We start from the raw sequence: 23322 nt of genomic DNA on the forward strand, positions 1-23322 counted from the left end.
CCAAACAAACGTTCCGCTAGAGTCCGGTTAAATCTTTCGACGATAGCTTGACTGCGGTGGGCCTCTCTTTCACCACGGACGATTTTGACGTCGTGCTTTGTTAAGAGTTTAGTTACCGATCCCATAGACTCGCGACCTGGATCTACTTGAAATAGTTTAGGCCATTTTAGTGGTCCGCGTTTATATATGCGACTCAGTGCATTAGCTACTTCTGTTGAATCTTTCGAGGTTACACAGCAAAAAAAGTGTAGGTTTCCATCTGCCGGAAACCTTCCGGAAACCTTCCGGATACCTTCCCATTTTGGATCCGGCCCGGATACCTTCCGGAAACCTTCCAAAAAAAATGTCAAAATTTGGGGGGTGCATTTTGTTCACTTAAGTGTGAAACACATAAAAAAATTAACTTGAAAATACCAAGCAATTTGAAGGTTGTTGAAGGCATCTGGAAGGTTTCCGGAAGGTTTCCGGAAGGTATCCGGATGCAAATTTTCTTCATGACTTGCTTCTGGTAAATAATGTTAGCCTGTGCATTACAGGTACCTGTTGTAATATTCTGTGTTATTTTAATGGTAAATATCCTCCTAAAACATTTTTGGAGAAGAAAATTTTTCAATTTCATATTTTGTCCTTTTCGGATGTTAATGGTATTTAATGAACAAACATCAGTTCTTGTATAATGATATCCTTAAATTTCATGTCCAGACTTCCAGTTTGTACTGAGAAAAAGTTACAGGTACCTGTTGTAATATTCTGTGTTATTTTAATGGTAAATATCCTCCTCAAACTGAGATATGTGGGCATGCATTGTTCACAAGTTGTTTTGCGACATGGGTCCAATGTGTGAAGCTTATTGCTGGTGTCCGCCACCATGATATTGTTGCAATATTGCTAAAAGTGGCAAAACAGCATTCTCACTCAGAAAAATATGGAAAGTCATTGGCTATGTGATTTGGCATTTGGCCCTGGTGAGATTAACAGATTAGTTTGGAACGGTATCAGTACTTGTTATATCGAGACAGTGTAGTTTCATGGGAATATAAAACAGAATACAATTGTCCCAAATTGGTGCATAAGACTAATGGCATCCATAGAAAACACCTAAATAAAGTACAGAAAAAATATCAATGTCATTTGTCTACTATGGTGGAACTACAACTTTTGTTAAGTATTTATAGTAGGAAAACATTCAGGGCATTAGTACATTTCATATTTGTTCAGCACCTATGTTATGGCTGATCAGTATTATATATCTTTATGCTAATGAAGCAAAACAAATCATGTTTTTGGAAAAAAAATCTTATTTATTGATTATATGGCATTTAATTGGTACATATCACAAATTGAAATTTGATCAAGCAAGAAGAGGAACTAGCATAAAGTAACCAGTGGTGTTTGCAAGGCCTTACAGAACAGAAGCTTCAATGCCATTTTCTAAATAAACAAATTAGTCAAATCTCAGAAGAATTTTATTGAAGAAGAATATCTAAAGTCAATTATGTTTCTGCAGTAAACCACAAAAGTCATTCAGATTTGTATGGTCAGCATCGGTGTACACAACCTGGACATAGTCACAGTGCTTTGGCATAAATTCATTCAGACTTCATTAGTGTCATAATAAAACCACCTACAGTCACATTAGTGGCATTATTCATTCAGAATCATCACTTTCTGAGGTGAATCTGTTGGTTGTTATCAGGAGTACTGTTCATCTTCCGGCGAGTCCCTTGTCTGAATTGTGTGAGCAAGATCTTCTTAAATGTAGCTGGTGTCAGATTGTGAAATCCAGGTACCTGAAACATTTCATAACATCTTTAGAAACTTGTTAGTCAAAAGTTATGAAACACACACATATAAATTTACAAATGTTTAAAGTTGTTTTCTCAAACAGTGAGGTATTGACAATTTATCTTGCAACTGATATTTAACCAATCTTTGAACATGTAAATAAGCCATTGCAAACAGAAAAGTGTTCAGAAAATACAAAAATGTATGCGGTCTTCGAAAACAATACCACAAGGTTCACCTGAATTTTGCTTGAGTGTTTGCATTACATCAAAATGTAAGGAAGGGTAAACAAGACTATGCAAAACTAAGTTACATAGGTTCTTATACATAAATACATAAATGCAACTATTCATAATTATCAAAACACATGTCATGTAAGTGATCTCAAAATACAACATAATGAGCGAGTGAGTTAATATAGTTTCATGCAGCTTGTTAGCAATATTCCAGCTATGGGCTTCACACATTGTACACATGTGGTGAATTGAACCCGGGTTTCAGAGACTGTTTCACCCACTAGGCTACCCTTGCACACCAAATACAAAAGAAAGTATATTAGGAATTCAGACAATAGATATTCTCACCAAATTCATTAATTCATTAATGGAAGCTATATTGAAATTCAAATTTTGACAAATTAGGATGAGACTGTAGAAGCATTTATCTAAGTTATTATGGATATTAAATATCTACCGTTAATTGGTAGTCCATCATAGACAGTGATAAGAAATTCAACTGAAAAGTACAACCTGAACCATCAACTAAAAACTATGTATATTACATTAAAGGGGCCGGTCATGTATTACCGGTATGTTCTCATTCATTTTTGACACAACCCTCACTGAAAGAAAATGCAAAGCACTTTATATTTTATTGTCCGTTTTGTCAAAAGTCTCCCCTAGAGACTCTCACATTTTGGGGTGACCCTCCCTGTTTGTTCTGATCTGAATTCAAATATTCATGACTCATTATCATATTTTATCATTCATCCTATCTATTTTGAAAATTAACTAAATGAAGATTAACAATAACATGCAAATCTGCCAAAAAATTAGCCTGGCAAAGTTTAAATTAATCATAATTACTGTTATAAAGTTTTGGATCCATCGTCTGTTTCTAAATACAGTGAAACCCAACTTTGACTTGTGTGGCATTGTTGAATCATCTACCCAATGTTCTTTATGCATTGATATGCATCTGCACAGAGTGATCAAAGTCTGTGTCTGACACATAGTGTGCTACAAGGGAGACATCAGTTTGTGTCTAGCCAAACCGTCTGATAATCTCAAGGGCTGCCTTGGTAGCATCAAGGGATGTAGCTAATCCTAAATAAACATAAAACAAGTGACATCATCTCTTCTACAGAACACATGATCAAAGCCTGCCCCACCTTTGATGTTTATTACCTTTCTACTCTAAAAACAGCTAATTAGCAAAATGAACTCAATGTCAACTCATTGTGGACTAGGGATTAACAGGGCAATTAGTGTCGGGTGGGTATTAGTACTTGCAATTGTCTGTTAATTACTTAATTGAGTAGTGACGGCTTAGTCAGTTGTGCCTTTACAACTGCTATTCAATTATCGAGTCAGTTTACTATGTAACATGCTTCTTGGGACCAAGGAAATTTATCTTGCTGGATAACAGTTTTTTTCTAATTTATCAGAGATCAGAAATAATAATAATGACGTATTTGATGTGCATTTCTTTGTTGTGTTCACTAGGATGATGGTGATGGTGTTTGAATTATTAGACACTATTTATTCCAAAAGAGGAATAGGGTTGGTGAAGAGGCAAAGCTTATTTGAACAAAATATATATTGAATAAACAGAAACTGTACAAAAAACAGATTAACTGTATCTACAGTTGAAACTATCATGATGCAAATTTTCACTGAATCAAAGTCATATCTTTTCAAGACTCAGATCAGGTTGTAGTGATTGAAGGTCACATTAAACTTGCTAATTTCAAATCATTCATCCCACACTTATGATTTGGTTTGCTGTTTTATGCCGCACTCAAGCAATATTCCGGCTATATGTAAATAATCGAGTCTGGACCAGACAGTACAGTGATTGACATCATGAGCATCGACCAACACAATTGGGATCAATGACATACATCAACCAAGTCACCGAGCCTGATCGCCACCTGATGGCGTTAGTCAACTCTTTAGACGAGCATTGTCGCCCGTTACGGAAAGTATTGGGTTACAAATATCCCTTGTAAAACCTTTCAACATGTTCAAATGACACATCGAAAGGCCATTGTGAAAAATTGCACCATGTTAGGATTCTTAAATACAGTTTCAGCTTGACATTGAGTACTTTAAACTTTAAAGTGAAAAATACATTCACAACAAGTGAGCTGTGTCTGCCAATCAGAGTCGGTGAGTAAATTGGAGTAGGGGACTAATTTCGAAGGTAAACTTGTTTCAACGTTTAACAACTACATGCATTTGTGTTTGTATGAGACGATGTGTGTTTAGTTCCATATTTTACTTCAAAGCATGTTATCACAATAAATTGAGTCGGGTATAGGATAAGTTGGAGTAGAGGCTAATTTCTATTGTAAACTTGTTTTAACACTTCACAATTATTGGTCTTTGCAAGTTATCAATCCTAGTTTAATTTCATTTATTTTACCAAGGTAAAAAAAAAAATAAGGTGTCATTTTCGTCAAGTAATAATCGCCGTTTTCGCTTTCGGCGAGTATTTCGCCAGTCAGTGCTGTTTTGCTAAGGTGTCGTTTCAGCTATAACCCGCTTATTGCACCTTATTAGTTTCAATTTATATTTATAATCATTTTAACCACTGTAATAAGTAAAAAATGAAATAAAAGTATATAGAAAATAAACAAGCACTTGTTATAAAATGTGCATCCGCAGGCAATATTTATAAGATAATCCTGCATGTAGCTGTGGCCATCACACTGAAGATCCACTTCACTTCTTTCTCATATGTCCAAATTACAATGATTTAAGACAGAAAATGTACTATTATGTTAAGGGATATGATCTAAATTCAATTCTATTAGGTAATCCTGAAAGGACGTCAAAAATAAACTTAGAAATTCTTAAATCAGTAGAAGACTACATTCAGCTATCCAATAGGTTTTGTGATTGTACATAGCATCTTAAATTTATAATACTATTCCTTGCCGTATATTGCAGTACACTATTACTACTAAAAATGCGACCTGACAGCGCCGACAACGTAGTTTCTATAATAAGAACATGTATATAATTGTATTCCTTGACTGTACTTTTGTCATATCATATTGTATTCTAATTCTGGAGCGGTATTCAAATAAGTTTTTGCTTGTTTACCCATCCAGTTCACATATAAATGTTTAAAACAATATTTAGTAAACAAATAATTTAAACTCATGCAACAACATAGTGTGTGGAGACGATAGACCACTGAAAAGAGCATATATATGCATACCAATGACCCCTGACATCACAATGCATTGTTTTGCCAGTGTGCCAGGCAACAGAATACTACGAATTACATCACAGGATACTGTGACCTGTTTGAAAAGTTAGGTACTGTATTCTAAAGGTAGGCCCAAAATTCTACACAATCCAGTGATTGATCTTGTGAACATCAATCCACACTGTTAGATGGTCACTGTCAGATGCCATGAACCAGGTCACTGAGCCTGATCACCTGATCTATTAGGTTATCTCTTATGGGTGAGGCTAAAACGGCACCTCATCAAAATGTCACTGATTTCTCCAACGAAAACAGCACCTTGATTTGGCAAAAAAAGGCTACTAATTGTTGTCTGTTATCTGGAGAGACATGTTGATTCCTGGCCGAAACATATATAAATGAAATTTCTATAAAATTACTACTTACTAAAATAAATATGACATATATAGTATACCTGTTGTCCAGTTTCTTGACATTTTCGCCAGACTCAGGTTCAGCTTGACATTGAGCTAATCTGAGTAAAGCTACATAAAACTTCAAAGCATGTGATCTTTCAATGATAAGTTTAGTTGCACCTCCCAATCAGAATCATGAGTAAATTTGAGCAGAGGCTAATTTCTATTATTTTATATTTTCACAATAAGTTTAGTTGCATCTCCAAATCAGAGTCGGCAAGTAGATGCTAGTTTTTAATGTAAACCTTTTTGAACATTTCTCAGTTATTTGTGTTTACAAGTGACCATGCAAGTTTAATTTCATGTATTCGGGCATATTCAGACCCAAGGTAAAAAAAATAACAAGGTGCTGTTTTCACCAGGCAATAGTAGGCGAGGTACTATTTCCCTTTATAGTATAACCCTCTCTTACAACTAGCATAGGTTGATGGGGACCAATTCCAACCCGGAATCCCCAAATGAGTGGGTATGGTTTTACGCTGTTTTTAGCAATACCACAGCAAGGGACACCTGACATAGACTTCACACATTGTACCCATGACAAGAATCGAACCTTGGTCTTCAGCACTTCAACCACTAGGCTACCCCACCGCCAAAATTCCCAACATGATAAAGTTGTCATCACGGTATTCTTCAACAAGTTCAAGTGAAAATATCCATACCTTTCAAATGTCTTATCTTCCACTTCACAATGTTCACTGTTGCAAAACTCCTGTCATTTAATTTGTTCTTGATTATTCACACCTGCAAAAGTAAGTTTAGTCGGTACGGTATGAACTAAAAAAATGAGTCACTATAGAGTATCTAGATAAAGGAATATAAATAAGCAAACATATTTCTACATAATATACATTAGCAAGGATTAACATAAGTTAGGTAGATTGCTTATCCTACAAAAATTAAATCACACATTTACTAACATATATAAAACAGAATAAGTGGCTTACAGAAGATAAATAACTTTAATACGTGATCAATATTATTAACATATTCCTTACCTGAATCAGAGACCATATAACAGTCTAATGTATTATGGTCTCTGTCTGAATATGTCACATCTTCAGCTCCCTGCAATCGAGGTTGTGAAACATTTCTGCTGTGGGAATATTACATCCGCTGGGATATCCCTTGTCACACTGCCTGGCATGGTAGGCAAACGCATATTCCATACACCACATAGGTATACTTCCTAATACACACTGTCGAAATCCCCGCGGCTCCCAATATGGCCTGTATGAACTGTAATCGGCCAACCTCGTCTCTTTCCGTAACTGCTGCAGAAATGACCGCTCGTCATTCGTGACCAACTCGTGTTATTCCGGGACAAGCAAGTCTACCCATAATTCCCTGTATGGCCGAGGGCGCCATTTTAGAACAGAAATGTAAACAAACACTCAAACCTCGTGTAATCGATGTACACCGTGATGCTTGATTGCGATATGCTTACCTCGTGTATCGATACATTGTTCTCAATCACCTCTAACTCGGAAATCCCGGTCGAAATCCACCTGAGCCATCCACAACGAGGACGTCAAGTATTTCGAAAACTCGATTGACAGCCGAAGGAAGGAAGAGCAGCTTGCAGATGCCAGGTACGTAGCAGGGCTTCGAGACATAATGTTCCATGATTTCTATACAGAGATCTTATGGAATGGATTGATTTAGATATTTTCCTGATCTCAATGTTACTACTGTAAACGTCAAGGGCCCTTTTAGTTTTGTTGTTTTCGGAAACCCTTTGTTATTAATATGATCAAGTGTTTGTTGTGACATGATATTTCTATTTGGGATTGCATAAGAGCTACAGGTGCAGGACTTTTAAGGGTCGTGTCCTTATTCTCAACATAACGCTGGGATTTGATGATGAGGGTTAGTTACCAAGGGTATAAATCTGGCAAAGTGCATGTCAAACAAAACGTGGCATTCAATTCCAATCATGTGTTGCCACCTGAACCACCTGAAAGTGAGATATGGATTACAATGAATAATGACAGCTTATCAATCTTTAACAAATTCACACTGAAACATTGAAAGGATAAAGACAAGTTAGTTGTTTTCTGTTTCAGCATGTTCAGGGTTTGTGGGGAGGTTCACAGACATCCTCAGGGAGGATACCAAGTATTGAGTGAGTATTTTTGTTTGTGATAAATACAAACTACATGTATTCATCATGGTATATTTCAATGTAATGTGAAACATCACACTCACAATAGTCCAGTTCTGTGATGGCAGCCTGTAAATAATTGAACATGGACCAGGCAATCTAGTGATTGTTATTTTCAGCAAAGATCCATGCCCTCAGAGTATGATGACAACCTAGTCTGACCACTCAATTCATTAGTTGATTAGTGTTTGCACTTTCAGTCCACTAGTCCTAAAATGATAGCATATAGCAAGACCTTTAAAATGTCAAAATGACTAGTGCCAATTTCTAGCCCTGGTGTTTGGATGTTGTGTTTGTGTGTGTATGTATGAGTGTATTTAGGTTGGTTTGTTGTTTAACGCCGCACTCAGCTATATGACGGCGGTCTGTAAATAATCGAGTCTGGACCAGACAACCCAGTGATTCATATCATGAGCATCGAGCCACGGAATTTAGATCAATGACATGCATCAACCAAGTCAGAGAGTCTGACCACCCGATCCCGTTAGTCGCCTTTTACGACAAGCATAATGGCCTTTTACGGCAAGCATGGGTTGCTGAAGACCTAGTCTACCCCGGAATCTTCACGGGTCGAGTGTATTTAACTTAAATCATGAATCTTATACTTGTTTCTCTGTGCTTTTACTATGTAACCCAAATTTTCTCTGGAATAATAAAGTATTCTCTTATTTATATCATTTCTGAACAAAGTGTCATATCAAGGTTAGATCTCTGTCAAAACAGTGCCATGGAAAAGCCAAACAAATAGCCGAGAAATAAAAGTAAATACTGCATTGCATTAATCTGCATTTCAAGAAAATGTGGCAATAATTCATGGAATGATATTCACCTCGGTGAGGATCTCTCTGCATTGTCGAACAAGTTATTTCCTATGTAATGTATGTGTTGAATGACCCTGACTTTGTTGTAAAAATATTGTTTTAACATTTGTTAAATATGGGGATAAATGTCATCTCTGAATGTTTGACATGAATTATTATGATTAGGGTAGTTCTAAGTCGGAATCACAACCGGGGTTTTTTCATTTGAATCAAATGTACAACATGTACAGTTTGGACATTTCTGTGATGTGAATGCTACTTATGTTTGTAGAATGTCCGGATGAATAAAAGAGACAGTCATCCGTGCAGCATCAATGCAAAGAAAGACCATAGAAGAGCAACAGTGAGTGGTAAATATTTTGAAATTATTCTGTTTGGTTCATATGGTTATTTTGCAAATATGTCTTCAGTTTGTTCCTTATCGCTGTAGGCACGGATGTCCTATTATCTAAGGCACTACAATTTTCTGTGCAGAGTTGCATCTCTTGGGCTTAGCAGAAACCTATAGTCATGGGTTCAAATCCTGGTTCTCCCCGATTATGTTGCTAGGTTTGTCAGCATTATACACATACTCGTGGGATTCATCAAAGACCTGCATCACTTAGGACTTTCTTCCCACATCAAACTAACATGCGGTGATATATCTGGAATACTGTTCAAAGCAGTGTTTAAGCCAAATCATTTATTTAACACTGCATCCAGCAATAGTTTGGCTATATGACAAGGATTGTGAATATATATTTTTCCATGTTGATGAGTTGAAACAATCACTAAATGACATCTCTTTAAAAGATTCCCAGCATTCCAAGCCTCATTAATAGATAAGGTTGTGATTGAGTAGGCTCATTGATCACATGTAATCATACCACAGTGATGTGGGATATTGTCCATAATAGTTATCATCGGTTTGTCTGGACCGAGTTCATAACATTAGTCACTGGTTTGTCTGGTTGAGATTTGAGATGTGATTATCTTAAATGTTTAGCATATAACAAGACTCACATATGACAACTTAAGTGATTTTGCTGCCTTCTAACTGTAAGTACATGTGGCAACAATTCTTTTTGATTGCTAAAATCTTTTTACATAATGCTGCAGAAACTGAAGTCCTGCTTGAGATCCCTGGATGAGTACTCCAGGTTGACAGTCTGGAAGGACCAGACAAGGGAGTCCTAAACAGAGGCTGCACCCCTTCAGATATCAGAGGTGATTTGCAGACAGCGATGATGAGGGTCCTGTTATTTCAATGGAAGCCGACCGAGAAATTGTATGCCAAATGGTACTGGGACACACAAAGGCTGGTCTGGCTAATGTGAGAAGACCAACCAATGCCAAGCTGGAGTGTAATTCTTCCAGGACATTCAGGAAATTCTTGTAAACACTTGAAAGGAATGATAAATGGGACTTATTGTCTTTAAATGTGGACCCAAACACCAAATGGAAAGTTCACAATTCTACTAACACAATGCAGCAGAGATAGAGTCTAACTGTTATCCCCTGATCCTGGTTCCTGTTCATCCATGGCAATATAGAAAGAAAAGGAGGATTGAGGGAAAGTAAGTTATCTGAACTGGTGAACATAATCCGTAGGTACTGTCAAGCGAACAGTTATCACACTCTGTTATGAGTATTGAAGAATAGGATGAAATTGCATACTGCATCAGGAACCATCATGTGAACACTGTTCAATGTGCGATATACTATAGGCATATGAATAAAAGAAATTGATAATTTGATTGTTGCTTATGTTTCATTTACCAGCTGTGTAATTGGGGATGTTTCATGATTTTGCCTCAGTTTAATAGCCACACTTATCTTATGAAACCATGCATTGCTTGGGCATCTCAAGATAAATAACACATGTTTCCTTTGCTCTGAAAACGTCTGATGACATATTGATCTGTTATGTCAAAGGTTAAAGTCACAACCAGACAAAAAGTTTGTTTGTGGTCTAACTCTTCCTTTAGGCAGGGGTCGAAGTTGGAAAAAGATCGTGTGTGATCTATATATACTACATTTTCCCTTAAATTGCCTTTTCTACAGAAGTTTTAGTAACTCTTATATATATACTGGTTACATTACTTCCATATTTTGGTCAATGATATGTTGAATTCTACCAAAGGACTGCATATTTGGTTTATGTGCCGGATAGCTCTTTGAAATGTTTTTGAAATATTTATCACTGATATTGAAGGTCAAATTCACACTCAAAAGTGATAACTCAGTTGAAGTGTAAGATCAAGGCAACAGTGAAGGGGTCATTCATAAAGTATTTCTGCAATTATAACTAAAATGCCTATTTCTGGAGATATTTGTGAAGTATTAAGCACATCGTTGTTATATTATTTGAATACACATATATGTGCAGTGGTTACAACTCCAGTGTCAAATTAACTGTCAATCCCTTTTAATAAAATAATTCACAGTAACTGAGGAAGAGCTTACTGTAGTACCATAAAACTAGGGTGAGGCAAATGTCAATGAAGTTAGTATTTTGGATATAACAAGTACATGTACCGTTACAAATAGTCTTATTATCATCTCACTAGGACCAAAGGCCCAAGTGAGCACATTGTCAATGACTTTTTCTTTTTCTCAGTACAAACTGGAAGTCTGGACATGAAATTTAAGGATATCATTATACAAGAACTGATGTTTGTTCATTAAATACCATTAACATCCAAAAAGGACAAAATATGAAATTGAACAATTTTCTTCTCCAAAAATGTTTTAGGAGGATATTTACCATTAAAATAACACAGAATATTACAACAGGTATCTGTAATGCACAGGCTAACATTATTTACCAGAAGCAAGTCATGAAGAAAATTTGCATCCGGATACCTTCCGGAAACCTTCCGGAAACCTTCCAGATGCCTTCAACAACCTTCAAATTGCTTGGTATTTTCAAGTTAATTTTAAGTGAACAAAATGCACCCCCCAAATTTTGACATTTTTTTTGGAAGGTTTCCGGAAGGTTTCCGGAAGGTATCCGGGCCGGATCCAAAATGGGAAGGTATCCGGAAGGTTTCCGGAAGGTTTCCGGCAGACGGAAACCTACACTTTTTTTGCTGTGTTAATGGCTCAGCCTCTTTGTATCGACTAGCCACATCCACTACTGTTAAAGCGTATTTATACGTTTTGCGTTTTACCTTATCGTGGGGAAGAAACAAGAGGTCAGCCTGATGAACTTCATTCGTCGTAGAAATATCAAACTTCTTCCTCGGTATATAACGCGGTGCTGGTAAATATATTGGCCACAACGCTTGTTTCTTTAACCAATCCTTGGCCACATCTTTAGATACCTTAGCCGCGGTGGCTAATTTTTTTATTGCTCCTACACCTTTCCAATATCCTCGTGGGCTATAGTAAATTTTATTCATTATTAATTAATATTGATGTTTCATTTAATACAAATCCTGCTCCAGTGGAAGTGGTCCAGAACCCCCATTACCTATAAAAATTTATATCATAGACTCCAGGTGGTGGTGAGCTGGAGTCAATTTAGTTTAATCTCATGACTATCGTTGAATCGCATAGTCATTTACACATAAAAAATCCCCCTGTAGTAGCAGTATAGGTATATGAATCCTGCTCCAGTGGAAGTGGTCCAGAACCCCCATTACCTATACTACTTCTTTCTTCGTGAAGGTTCTGACCACTGGTGAGAGGGTCTCAGGACTGCAACCTCTTTGAGTGACTGCTCTCGCTGAAATAGCTTCACTACCTCCTAGATGTTCGGGTGGCACTTCTTGGCAAGTTTCTTCATCTTGTTGTGCCACACTTCAAGGTGATTGTTGGTACGGTGGCCTTGGTTTTCGAAATGGTTCAAAATCTCTGGCATGAAGGCCCCTCCTTGAACCCAACTGGTTGTCACGTAGTCCATGAAGGCAGTCACTTTAGGGCCAGCAGGAGAGTCAGCAATGGCATCAAGCCACACATCATCCACTTTGTCACGAGGTAGTAGAGGGAGGGCAGCAGCTCTTCTCACCAGCTTCTTCACCTCCTCATCTTCCTTATAGTCCATCACCAGACCTTCTTTCTGCACCCTCCTCCAGATACATTGGGTGAAGTGAAAGAAACACCCTCTAACTAATGTCCCAGGAAATACATCAGTCACGGCATTGTGAGCTGCACGTTCAAAGTCCAACTAATGTGGGACACTCATTTAAAGGTATCTCTAAAGAACACACGCTTAATAATTTAAATGTGGGACACTCATTTAAAGGTATCACTAAAGAACACCACGCTTAATAATTTAAATGTGGGACACTCATTTAAAGGTATCTCTAAAGAACACCACGCTTAGTAACTTAAATGTGGGACACTCATATAAAGGTATCGGTAATCGGATTAAGTAATTACCCGCTAGAATAGGTGAAATGCACTCAGCTGAAAATGTGGCTCTACCGGCAATAGCCATTTCTGAAATGTGGCTCTCCCGGCTAGACACCCAGTGACTCACGTGGGCGCTTTATGGTATAAAGCGCTCACGTGAGTCACTGTCTTCATCAGCTGACGAACGTCAGCAAATACAACATCAATCCTTATATTGACAGACACATAAATCATAACAAAACTATCCATTAAACTTCAAACTTTAATTATTTAGAGCGAACTATATCAACACGGAGAGTCGTTACGTCGTGACGTCATCCGTCCCAAACATTCCATTTGGAGTGGCATCCCTTGGTTTTACAAACGGTAGAAAATGGTGGCTACGGAAATACAATTCACTTGAAATGAGCACCCAGAAAAAGTTAGCGTTGGAAAGAAATCCAGACTCGGCTGATGCTGAATGAGTGAGTGAGTATAGTTTTACGCCGCTTTTAGCAATATTACAGCAATATCACGGCGGGGGACACCAGAAATGGGCTTCCCACATTGTACCCATGTTGGGAATCGAACCCGGGTCTTCGGCGTGACGAGCGAACGCTTTAACCACTAGGCTATCCGACCCCCCGGCAGATGCTGAAAATGGATTGATATTAACATATTGCAATATTACAATATTTGCATATTGTAGTAACTGCAACCGTGCAATTTGTAACCTATAACTGTAGATATAGTTATTGAAATATGCCTACCGACCATGAAAAAAAACACTATTTTATGAATATTAGCTTCCGCGGTGATGCGGCCGCCAAGAGGGGGTTTGTGCGAGTTAATAGCCTCTGGTTGAGCAATCAGAATCGAGTAATTTCCAAATTGATGGTAGAATTCCTATTTAATGCGTACGCAACAAGCAATTATAAACATTTCTCATATATATATATATATATACATAAACTGACGTCCAAAAGAAACTTTACCAAATGAAAATATAAATTTCAGACAAAGAATAATTTTTTTTCGATGAAGTCTATCCAAAACACATAACCTAAATACAACAATAGTGTATGCAGAAAATGTTAATCGTCTGTTACATGTTTGCGAGATAACACGCGAAAAAGGGAAAAACACGTGCACCATGGACAACTGCAAATGCACGTGCAGGTAAGAGTATACAACGATTGCAACTGCAAGTCAGACATCCACAGTAATAAAACAACACAAAAGAAATGCCACGACTCACAGTCGAACAACGTGAACGAGCCTTGGGTATGGTACAGATGGGAGCCACCCACGCCCATATTGCACGAACCTTCGGTTGTTCCCGTGTTGCCGTTACCAACTTGATGCAACGTTACAGACAGACAGGGCGGACCGCTGACAGGCCAAGACCAGGCAGACCCAGGGTGACCACGCCCCATGATGACCGGTACTCGCGTACCTTGCAACTCCGAAATCGCTTCCTGACAGTGACGTCATCGGCGACAAATGCCTTAGGTCGCAGGGTTAGTCGACAGACAGTGGCCAGGAGACTCAGGGCTCATGGAATGAGGGCTTTTAGACCACACAGAGGACAGCTATTGACAGCGCAACATCGTCGTCTGCGATTGAGATGGGCCCGGACTGTACGACGTTGGCAACGACGTGACTGGCAGAGGGTTGTCTTCACTGACGAAAGTCGATTCTGTATGTTAAGGGCTGATGGAAGACAACGTGTTTACCGCCGAAGGGGTGAACGAACGGCGGCGTGTTGCGTGCAGGAGGTCGTACCATATGGTAGAGGGAGTGTCATGGTGTGGGGAGGGATCTGTGGGCAGGAGAGGACACCGCTGGTCATATTTGACGGAAACTTGACAGTTCAGCGTTACAGGGATAACATTCTTCGTCCAGTTGTCCTACCATTTCTCCAACAGCAGCCACGTGGTGTCATTTATCAGCATGACAACGCTAGAGCCCATACAGCCAGAATTGTCAATAACTTCCTCGCAGCCAACAACGTCAACGCCCTGCCGTAGCCTGCACGCTCACCCGACATGTCCCCCATAGAACACCTCTGGGACTTGATGGTTCGTCGTGTTCGACAACGACCACACTCTCCAGCCAACCGGCAAGAACTGATCTTGGCCCTCCAAGAAGAATGGCGTCAAATCCCACGTGGCCTCATCAGACGACTGACTTTTTCTGTGCGTCGAAGAGTTTTTACGTGTATTGAGGCATTTGGTGGTCACACACGCAACTAATGACTTGTTATTGAACGTGAGCGATTGTTTATGTACTCTGCCTATTGTCCATGATTCTGAAAGCTCGAGTTTTGTACCACACCCATCTTTGGGGGGCTCAGACGTCATTCTCGGTCGCGGTATGATTGTCATTTTCAGTGTTGATTATGTTGATATATTGATCTTCTCAATACACTTTACTTCATGTATGTATGTTTTGTTGTTTTAGTGCACGAGTGATTTCAAACTCTGGTAAAGTTTCTTTTGGACATATGACTATATGAGCATTAGTGATTGACACATGCTGTATCGCGGGGAAAAATAGGAATAAATTAAAACACATCTGTGAAGTCATTCCATTGTTCGAACGCTCCATTATTTAATCAGGAATGGAGAGTTGTTTGTCAACTGTACAATATCTTGAAGCAACATTTTAATTAAAACACATCTATGACGTCATTCCATTGTTTGAACGCTCCATTATTTTTCAGGAATGGAGAGTTGCTTGTCAACTGTACATTATCTTGAAGCAACATTTGAATTAATTTCCACTTGGAACAGACGGAACTATTTTTTTACATTTATTTACAAGTGAATATTTTTATTTTTTTCGAAAACACGTGTTGCCAGCGGGGTTCGAACCCGCATCGTTAGATTTGAAAACGTGTAATTGTCAACCTCATCTACTGCGGCACATGAAGGCATGATGTGAAATTAACTATTAAATATTTTCATAATTTTGCATAATGATTAAAAGCTCAAAATAATATGTATATATTTTGTGTTAGAGCAGGTTACCCACAACAATGTTTATATTTGTAACAGGACAGGCTTTGGGCACTTTAGGACACCATGGCTTTGCGTTGTGTTTCTTTTATTCAGAAGATATTAATGCCGAAAATACTAAAATAAAGTGTCTATGGTCCCTCTGTCTGTCCTTTACGACCTCAGTTCATGGATGTAGGGAGGTGATTCACAACAAAATATAACCAAGTTTCAACTGTTTATTACAGAAAAATAAACAAAAACGAAAAAAACCAACTGTAACAAAATATAAATACGAACTCAACAATCAGTCAATCCTATTCCTAACTAGAGTTTACATTATTAAGCCCAAAAACCTACTTACTTAAGAATAAAACTCAAAAGCAGCCTAAAGCAAACGAACAAACCCCTCACTAACCCACTTTAATCCCTACAGCATCCTTAACACAGTCTACGAGGACAAACAAACTACCCTTCCTAACCTCCGAACCATAATCGGTAAATGTAGCTACATCACATAGCTTTCATTATTTCCTAGTTAATTCCACCCGTCCGACCCAGCTTTATAACAATTTACCCATGAATTCGCCACATAATTTAGATCTTTATTGCCTAAAAATCACAAGGGATTTGGGGAATTGTTCGACCTCCGAACACGGTAATTTGGTGTGGTCTCCCTCACCTGTAATGATCTTCCCGATCATGCAAGACAATGAGAGCATTCGCGCCTATCTCTTATATACTCGCAATGACACGGAACCTCTGGGTCAACACGTCTAAACGGTGTAGCCACTGGCTAATCCAGCCTGTCACCAACCAATCGGAGCGCTCTTACCATACGACCCACGACTGTAAACACTAAATCGGCATGCAGCCGACAAACGCACGTGCCCGCATATCGGTAAGGAGCTATTAACCACGTAAATGCTAACATCTTTCCTACATAATCAGAGGAAATTTCAATATTTCTACATATTTTTAGCAGTTAGATAAACCTTTGACGAGAAAAAACAAATAAGGTAACATAAATATCGCTTGTTCGGGGCTTTATATTTCCAATTATACCCATCAGCATGTATTAACAATGTGCAAGCGATTGATCAATACTAGTTTAGGACCCAACAAAATTATGAAGAGCCGTGTACCATGCATTGTAAATGTCAACTCGCCACGGAGCTTGGCGCACGTGCAACAGCGGCGGAGAACGCATTCCTCCTGCATCACGCAAGGTCGACTCACGCAGTATAAATACAGACAACAAAGAGTTTTGGTTTATTTTTCAAATATTTTCAACTACAGAATATTTTGTCAAAGTGTAAAAGTAGGGATGAGTTTTAAGTAGGGGAATATCCTCGTAACTCTCCATTCCTTAAAAATAATGGGCCTCGGCTCCATTATTTTTAAGGAATGGAGAGTTACTCGGACATTCCCCTCTACATAATTCCGAAGGGAAGACTTGACATGAGCGTAGGTATGATAATTTTTTTCTTCTAAATTATAAACCTATTCATTGGGATCGCCATTAAGTAAGAGACTTCTTTCCATAGGCATTAACACCTATGGTGAGGTTTTACTTTTCAGTCGGGTTAAATCTCATAAACAGGGACGTTGTAATGTCCCTGGGATTTTATATAATGTCCTGGGTATTTTATTAATACAACTTCCGTTCAGATTGTAACATGTAATGAAATGTAAAATCAAATGACACATGTTTACTTTATATTCCCGAGGATCGAACTCGCAACCTTCATATCTGTAGCCCAGGGAGTGTACCACGAGGCTACAGAGGTGTTGATAAGCCTCACTGGTTTTTAGAATGTCCTTTTCAAGATCCGTACGCCAGCAACAGATATTTTACGCGCGTTTCCTAAGGTTCATGTAAAGTATGTTCGAAACATAAAAATGTTGATAAATGTTGTTTTAAGTTTCTTTTTTAGGGTTAAAAGCATGGAAAAACACTTTCCCTCGGTTTTGGTAGACAGAGCATGACCTGGGGGTCGGGAAAAACCGCGGGGGCTTCGCCCTCTTGGTTTTTCCCTCTCCCCAGGGCATGCTCTGTCTACCAAAACCGAGGGAAAGTGTTTTCTCCAATACGTAACATCTTTTGTAGTTTGGTTACAACAAATAGATTTAAACAACACCACCATCAGAAGAGAAATATCTGTTGAACTACCTCAGTTAGTCAGTCACAAAGACAGTACAAGCCGTCTTCATGGCAGACACGATCAACGGGACGGGAGAGTTTTCCAAACTTGTTAATGAACCTGTGGCGATTACAAATGTTAGTCCTGATCAATTGACCGATCACTGGAAAGTGAGTATGCAGATGTGTTAGATGGATGCAGAGGTAAATTCATAGATTGCTATAGCCTTTCACCGTCAGTCTAGGAATGGATCGAGGGGCACGGGTGGCCCAGTCGTCTAAGGCGCACTTTAGGGATGAATCGAGTCGATAGTTTGGGTGTGCATTTCTTCGTTTAGTTCACAAGGATGAGTCGTAGCGAGAGTATTCGTGCAGTCAAACATTTAATGTATGCTAAAACGTGAGTTTGAGAATCAAGGATCTAAAAGTGCAGAAGCAACTCTTCTATAATGATTCATGCTAAGGTATTCCCAGGTTTGCCCAGGAATGTGGAAGTCGTCCGTCGGTGGAAACGTCATTTAAAAAATCTCGTGAAGACCACAATGTGTCGTTCATACGCTCATGAACTTGAGTTTCGCGGTCATGTGACCTGCCTCTTATCCAAAGGAACAGCCGTATATCGCGCAAACCTCAGCTTAAAACATTCAATCCAACTGAACGAGCCTCACAATAAGTGTTTTCTTTGCAAATGCAAATATTACGACCGCTTCGTGTGAATTACCTCACCCTGATAACACTACCCTTCTTTCATAAGCTTGGTGGCGGGATCTGAGCGAAGTGAACTGGGTTTGGGTTTGTTGTGATAATAGTGGATGCACAATTAGCCTGGTGAATTACTCTTGCAAAAACATGCTTTTGACATACCTGCACCTGATGTGGTTTGCCATAGCTGAATCAGTATCACCAGAGCTGTAAAACAGAGCGACAATCTTTGATGACAACACAGATATCCTTCAGTTGCAATGCCTCGGTTTACGTTTCAGACAATGACTGACCCTTTTCATTTATTGTCGAATGACATCTTATTGGCATGCATAACTTTCAAATATCTGAATACTGTGTCTTTAGGGACCGACCATTTGAAATTCATCCACACCTAGACCCAACCTCTTACAAACACATAGCCCCACCCCACACACAACCACAAATCACACATACACACAAACATTCTGTGTGGTGGTCGCAATAGAACCATTGTTCTTTTTTCCGTTTATTGAACGGGTCCTTTGTCTGCCCTGCCTATGATACTTGGTGTGGTAGCACCACAGCCGTGATCGTTGCTTTAATGAGGTGACTGACGAGCACGGTCTGCCGCCCCAAACGACATACTGACGTTCATTGATATAACTGATATAGTTTTTAAAGCTGTATTTGACCAAAATCACTCTGAATTTCGATGGCTGAACAATGCCGTTGAAACATTACATTATGAATCAATCACTAACTATATGAACTATATGAACGTTTCTATATGTCGTTTAGAAAAAAGACTGAAATGCTCAAATATTTCACTCACTGGAAAGTTGTTTCGTCCTCATTATCCATTGTCTGCTACAACCCATTATGTTCCTGAACTCGTAATGTGCGTGATGGCGGCGTCATTGGTACCAAGTGTCCTGCAAACAACTATTAACTCATCTTGGTAATATTTTGTTCAATACAATATATTATACAGTTCAATTTAATAAGTGGCGACCATATATCATTTGTGGTGATTTAATGAGTGCTAGCGAAAGGCTGTTCGAATAACAATAAGATTATTTTTTTGACGATATAGTATATTTCAGCATATTTGTTTCTCTCAAACATTTTACTTCTCTACATATTTTACAATATATATGAACAATATTTCACTTTAAATTCGATCGATAAAACATCCCAGACAGTTCGGGACGTTCACAGATGTTACAAAGGTCCGCGTCATGATCAGCATGCACTATAAAAACAGCACGCATGACATTCATTTTGATTCACTACAGACGCTTTCCGAAAATAACTACAATATATCCAGTCACAATGAATATCATCTCACGTTAGTATTACATTATACTTTGTTTTCATTATAAAAATGTTTTTGGTTTGATAAATACATTGATACATATGACGAAGACTCAGCACAGGATACAGCATGGCGCCTAGCGTGGCAATGGGTCCTTTATTACGTAACGCCCACCGAACGTGTACAACTTGTATTACCGCTAAACATTTCCTTATGTTAATAAAACAGTGACCTATTTTTGTTGTTAGTAAAAGGTCACGAGCTACATATCTTTGTAAAGTTTAGAAAATTTGCGTGCATCACGTAGGGCGACTCGCATCGTGTTCTCACAGTTTAGCGTCGATAATACCATTTTATATTCGGCCAAGAAGTTTAAACATTTTAAGACCCTATTTTTTTAGCTGTGGTATAGACCTATCAGACCAAGGTGTCTAGTCTAAAGAGATATCCCTGATTAGTGTATGATTGTGGAAACATGTTCTGAATGAATACCCAAACGCAAACAAGCAGGGTGTATTTTAGATCAAAACTAATGTAAATATTTAGGATATCACCTCTATTGATGCTATTCATAGTGTAACTAAAATAGAGCGACATCATTGTCAGCTAACATCACATGGTATATCTGTTCATATGGAGTACTCGATCTGTTAACTGATTAAGTGGGGATATTAGACAAAAACTTAGTATATTATTATAATCACACGGTGAACCCGATTCATGAATTCCACTGACGAGTACCAGGTTATAGGCATTGCTCCTGAATAAGCGGCAATGTCCAAAGTAGCAACAGTACGTAAATCACGTCAACACAAACATGAGCATGTACAGGCACAGTTAAACTGCATAATGTTTCAGGAACGATGGAAGATATGTTCATGGCATGAAGGCGTAAATCATTATCCTACCAATACATTTAATTTTGCGGACGACTGTCGCATATCAAGGGATGAAACTTTGTATCAACTGAATCTGAAAGTCTCTTATTTCGGGCAATTTGATTTACTGTTGGTGCGGACCCAGGTTCATGGAAGCCCACCTGTATGGTTACGCTCTTGACAGGCCAAAGATGCTTTCCATGCTGAAACTTGAACTCGAACCTAAAACCGGCAGATCATGGATATTTAATTGGTACTATAATTTGGGTCAGAAATATTGTGTATACAAACAACAAACAAACAAACAATGATGGCACAATGTGTTCTGGTGACTAAATGCTGACAAGATACCTCAGAGCTGAGGTCTATTTGGGCCAGGTGTATGTGTCAGAAGATTTGACCTATTTCTACACGGAAGTGTTACGATCTGAAACTCGTGTAGGTGACAGCAGCTACTGAAACCGACAATAATATACCAAGGCATTTAGACGCTGATCGCGCACCACCACGCAATGAGTTACATGTTGGGGGTATATTTTGTTACAGGGGGTTTAATTGTGGTTGGTATGTATCTTAACCAATCTTGTTACACATGAATTAACAACCTTATTATTGCTGAAAGTTATGTGAGAGGTTATTGAGTAAGAAACAGGCTGTTATGTTTATTTAAATTATGTGAACTTATAATGATAATAAAGTTTTGTTTGCAGGTCTCGTGTCTGTCACGACCGGGTCTGATTACGTTGTTTCACGTGTCGGTGGAAACCAGACCATCTCCCTCAACGTATCTCAGGCTGGCGGAGAGTTCAGAGTCGGCGTGGTAGTTAACAATACAACAGAATATCTCTTCCTTAAGTTTCATAACACTGACATTGAAAGATTGAACATCAGCCGTACATGGTACAGAGACAGATACAGAGTCCGAGGGAACATCACCTCATCAGTGTTCAGGTTGACACTGTACAATGTCACGACAGAGGACGCCGGTATCTACGAATGTCAGATATTTGATAAACGCCCGAAGGTGCGTGGTTGTAAACAGCTTCTGATTGTGGCACGTGAGTACTGAATGGACACTTTATAGGACAACACATGTTCGCTTTTGTGAGTTTCTGTGATGAAATGGTAACTATTATTGTTCTGCTGACAGGAAATTTAGATATCGGAATACCTGTCACCTGGAACTTGTTAATAAATGTACTGTCTGCTTGAAGTATAACTGCATTGTCACTGTGTATGTAGCAGGTAATGTTAGATTTATTATTGTTATGTAGAGGAATTCGTATCTGGCGGTATCACGTTGTCGCTGGAATAATTCTATATGGATGTTTCTGCAAGCTTTAAAAAACCCCAGTGAGTTGGTGAGAGAGTAAGTATGGTTTTAAGCCGCTTTTACGCAAGCAATATCACGGCGGGGGACCCCTGAAATGGGCTTCACACATTGTACCTATGTTCCCATTTACTCGCGACGGCTCATTCCTGAAAGCCCACTTCTATGTTGATGTTACAGAGAATCCATCACAACCCAACATCACAGGACCTGCCTCAGCTGCATCAGGTGGGAGTTTCACCCTGACATGCTCCTCCTCCTCCCGGAGTCTGCCCCCGGACCACCCCCCACTGAACATGTCATACACCTGGAGGAAGAACAGTGAGAAGATTCAAGGAGATGGAAACGCTTCTCTTAATGGACCGAACCTCACTGTGAGACACATCAGCAGAGAGAAGGAAGACAACTACACCTGCCAGGCTGTGGAGGAGGGGCTGGAGTCTGACTGGAGCGCCAGACATGTACTTGATGTTCTGTGTGAGTAGAACATCAAACAACTTCATTTATTATATAACTGGCAGTGAAATAGTCAAATCAAATAGTGAAATAAATCTCGCCCAGTTCCCATAAAATGGTATCGCCACTCTTTTAGGTAATCACCGCCTCAGTGGTCTAGTGGTAGAGCGTCCGCCCGGGGCGGGTTTCCAACAACGGCCGCGTCATAAGATGTTTAAAAGATGGTACTTGTTGTTACCCTGTCTGGTGCTCGGCATTAAGGGCTTAAGACAAGGACTGGTCGGCTCGGAGTCAGTATACTGTGTCTGAGTGGGGTATTCATGTTAAACAGCAGCATGGTATCTCAGTGGACTAGCACTATAAATCGGCATCAGTCCGGACTAGTTCAAGCAGCCACACACACACGTGCATGCACGACGCTACATTGCGTCAATGCATTAATCTTGGACGCGACATTAAACCCCAGATTTTGTTGAAAGAAACTTGGCATTTGATAATTGGTAGTTGTCTGGCCATCTTGTTTGTCCCTAAATATTT

The 23322-nt window shown here is 39.0% G+C and overlaps 1 protein-coding gene and 2 long non-coding RNA genes across 3 annotated transcripts in view; 2 read left to right on the top strand and 1 right to left on the bottom strand.

Moving 5' to 3' along the window:
• Positions 1-1389: 1389 nt before the first annotated feature.
• LOC139457451 (uncharacterized) lies at positions 1390-6702 on the bottom strand. Its single transcript, XR_011652589.1, has 3 exons — positions 6677-6702; positions 6341-6422; positions 1390-1790 (listed from the first exon to the last, which is right to left on the bottom strand). It is a non-coding gene; the product is annotated as an uncharacterized lncRNA (long non-coding RNA).
• Positions 6703-7279: 577 nt separating this feature from the next.
• Positions 7280-10544, top strand: LOC139457453 (uncharacterized). The gene is made up of 3 exons (XR_011652590.1): positions 7280-7803; positions 8935-9006; positions 9762-10544. It is a non-coding gene; the product is annotated as an uncharacterized lncRNA (long non-coding RNA).
• Positions 10545-21477: 10933 nt separating this feature from the next.
• LOC139458101 (cell adhesion molecule CEACAM1-like) overlaps positions 21478-23322 on the top strand; it is an 85610-nt gene continuing 83765 nt past the window's right edge. The window contains exons 1-3 of the mRNA XM_071239414.1: positions 21478-21563; positions 21710-22057; positions 22510-22806. Of these exons, the coding sequence (XP_071095515.1) occupies positions 21512-21563; positions 21710-22057; positions 22510-22806 (697 nt within the window). The 5' untranslated portion in view covers positions 21478-21511. The remainder of the gene's footprint in view (positions 21564-21709; positions 22058-22509; positions 22807-23322) is intronic.

This window comes from Haliotis cracherodii, unplaced genomic scaffold, assembly GCF_022045235.1.
Source record: "Haliotis cracherodii isolate W230 unplaced genomic scaffold, xgHalCrac1.p SCAF_12, whole genome shotgun sequence".
Taxonomy (NCBI): Eukaryota; Metazoa; Mollusca; class Gastropoda; order Lepetellida; family Haliotidae; genus Haliotis; species Haliotis cracherodii.